The sequence below is a fragment of the Propithecus coquereli genome, unplaced genomic scaffold (genome assembly GCF_000956105.1).
Source record: "Propithecus coquereli isolate 6110/MARCELLA unplaced genomic scaffold, Pcoq_1.0 Scaffold119, whole genome shotgun sequence".
NCBI lineage: Eukaryota > Metazoa > Chordata > Mammalia > Primates > Indriidae > Propithecus > Propithecus coquereli.
In genome coordinates, this window is record NW_012135969.1 from 2,910,388 (window position 1) to 2,911,288 (window position 901).

At 54.3% G+C, this 901-nt stretch overlaps 1 protein-coding gene across 1 annotated transcript in view; it reads left to right on the plus strand.

Moving 5' to 3' along the window:
- Positions 1 to 530: 530 nt before the first annotated feature.
- LOC105822694 (keratin, type I cuticular Ha8-like) overlaps positions 531 to 901 on the plus strand; it is a 15,636-nt gene continuing 15,265 nt past the window's right edge. The window contains exon 1 of the mRNA XM_012659717.1: positions 531 to 899. Within this exon, the coding sequence (XP_012515171.1) occupies positions 531 to 899 (369 nt within the window). The remainder of the gene's footprint in view (positions 900 to 901) is intronic.

Sequence of the window (901 nt, forward strand, 5' to 3'; positions counted from 1 at the left end):
AAATGTAGAACTTATTGATAACCAAACACCATAACATGGTAACAAGGATCAGTTTCTTCCCTGTACAGGGAAGGCTGGTTGAGTCCTAACCGGGTGAATACCACTGTCGTCACAGGGGTCAGTCCTCCCGGGAACCGTGGACCAGCAGGAATGTCCATGCCTCCAGCATGGGCCCATGCATCACGAGACCAACACCCAGTCAAGGTACACGCATCTGGTGGCTAAAAGAACTTTTCTTCTTTGAAAAATAATAAAAATCTTCTGACTTCCCACCACAGCCAACCTGATATCAAAGAGTCAAGAGCAACCTCAGATTCATCAACATTCCTTTAATGAGGTGAGCAATTTTTAATAGTAAACCTGATAGCTGAGTAACACGATGATGGCACAAAAACAGTGAGGACAAAGCGTTTGCACCAACACCCACCTGGGATGGGTATAAAAGGGCTGGGAGGCGAGGAGGTTCTCAGACTCTGTGGCTCGGCCTTTTCAGCTGTTCTGAAACTCCTGTGCAGCCTCAGCCCAACACCATGACTTCCTCCTGCGTCAGCTTACCCTGCTCTCTGGGCTGCACCAAGCCTCTGGGAGCAAGAAACCTCCCCGTCCCTGTGGTTGAGGTCGAGTGCCCGACCAGACCAGAGTGTCTCTTGGCCAACCTGGCACACGCCAACCGAGTGCGTGTGGGGTCCACCCCTCTGGGCCGACCCAGCCTCTGCCTGCCCCCCACCTGTCACGCTGCTTGTCCCTTGCCGGGGACCTGCCACATTCCCGGCAACATCGGAATCTGTGGGGCCTACGGCGAAGGCAGCCTGAATGGCCACGAGAAGGAGACCATGCAGTTCCTGAACGACCGCCTGGCCAACTACCTGGAGAAGGTGCGTCAGCTGGAGCGGGACAACGC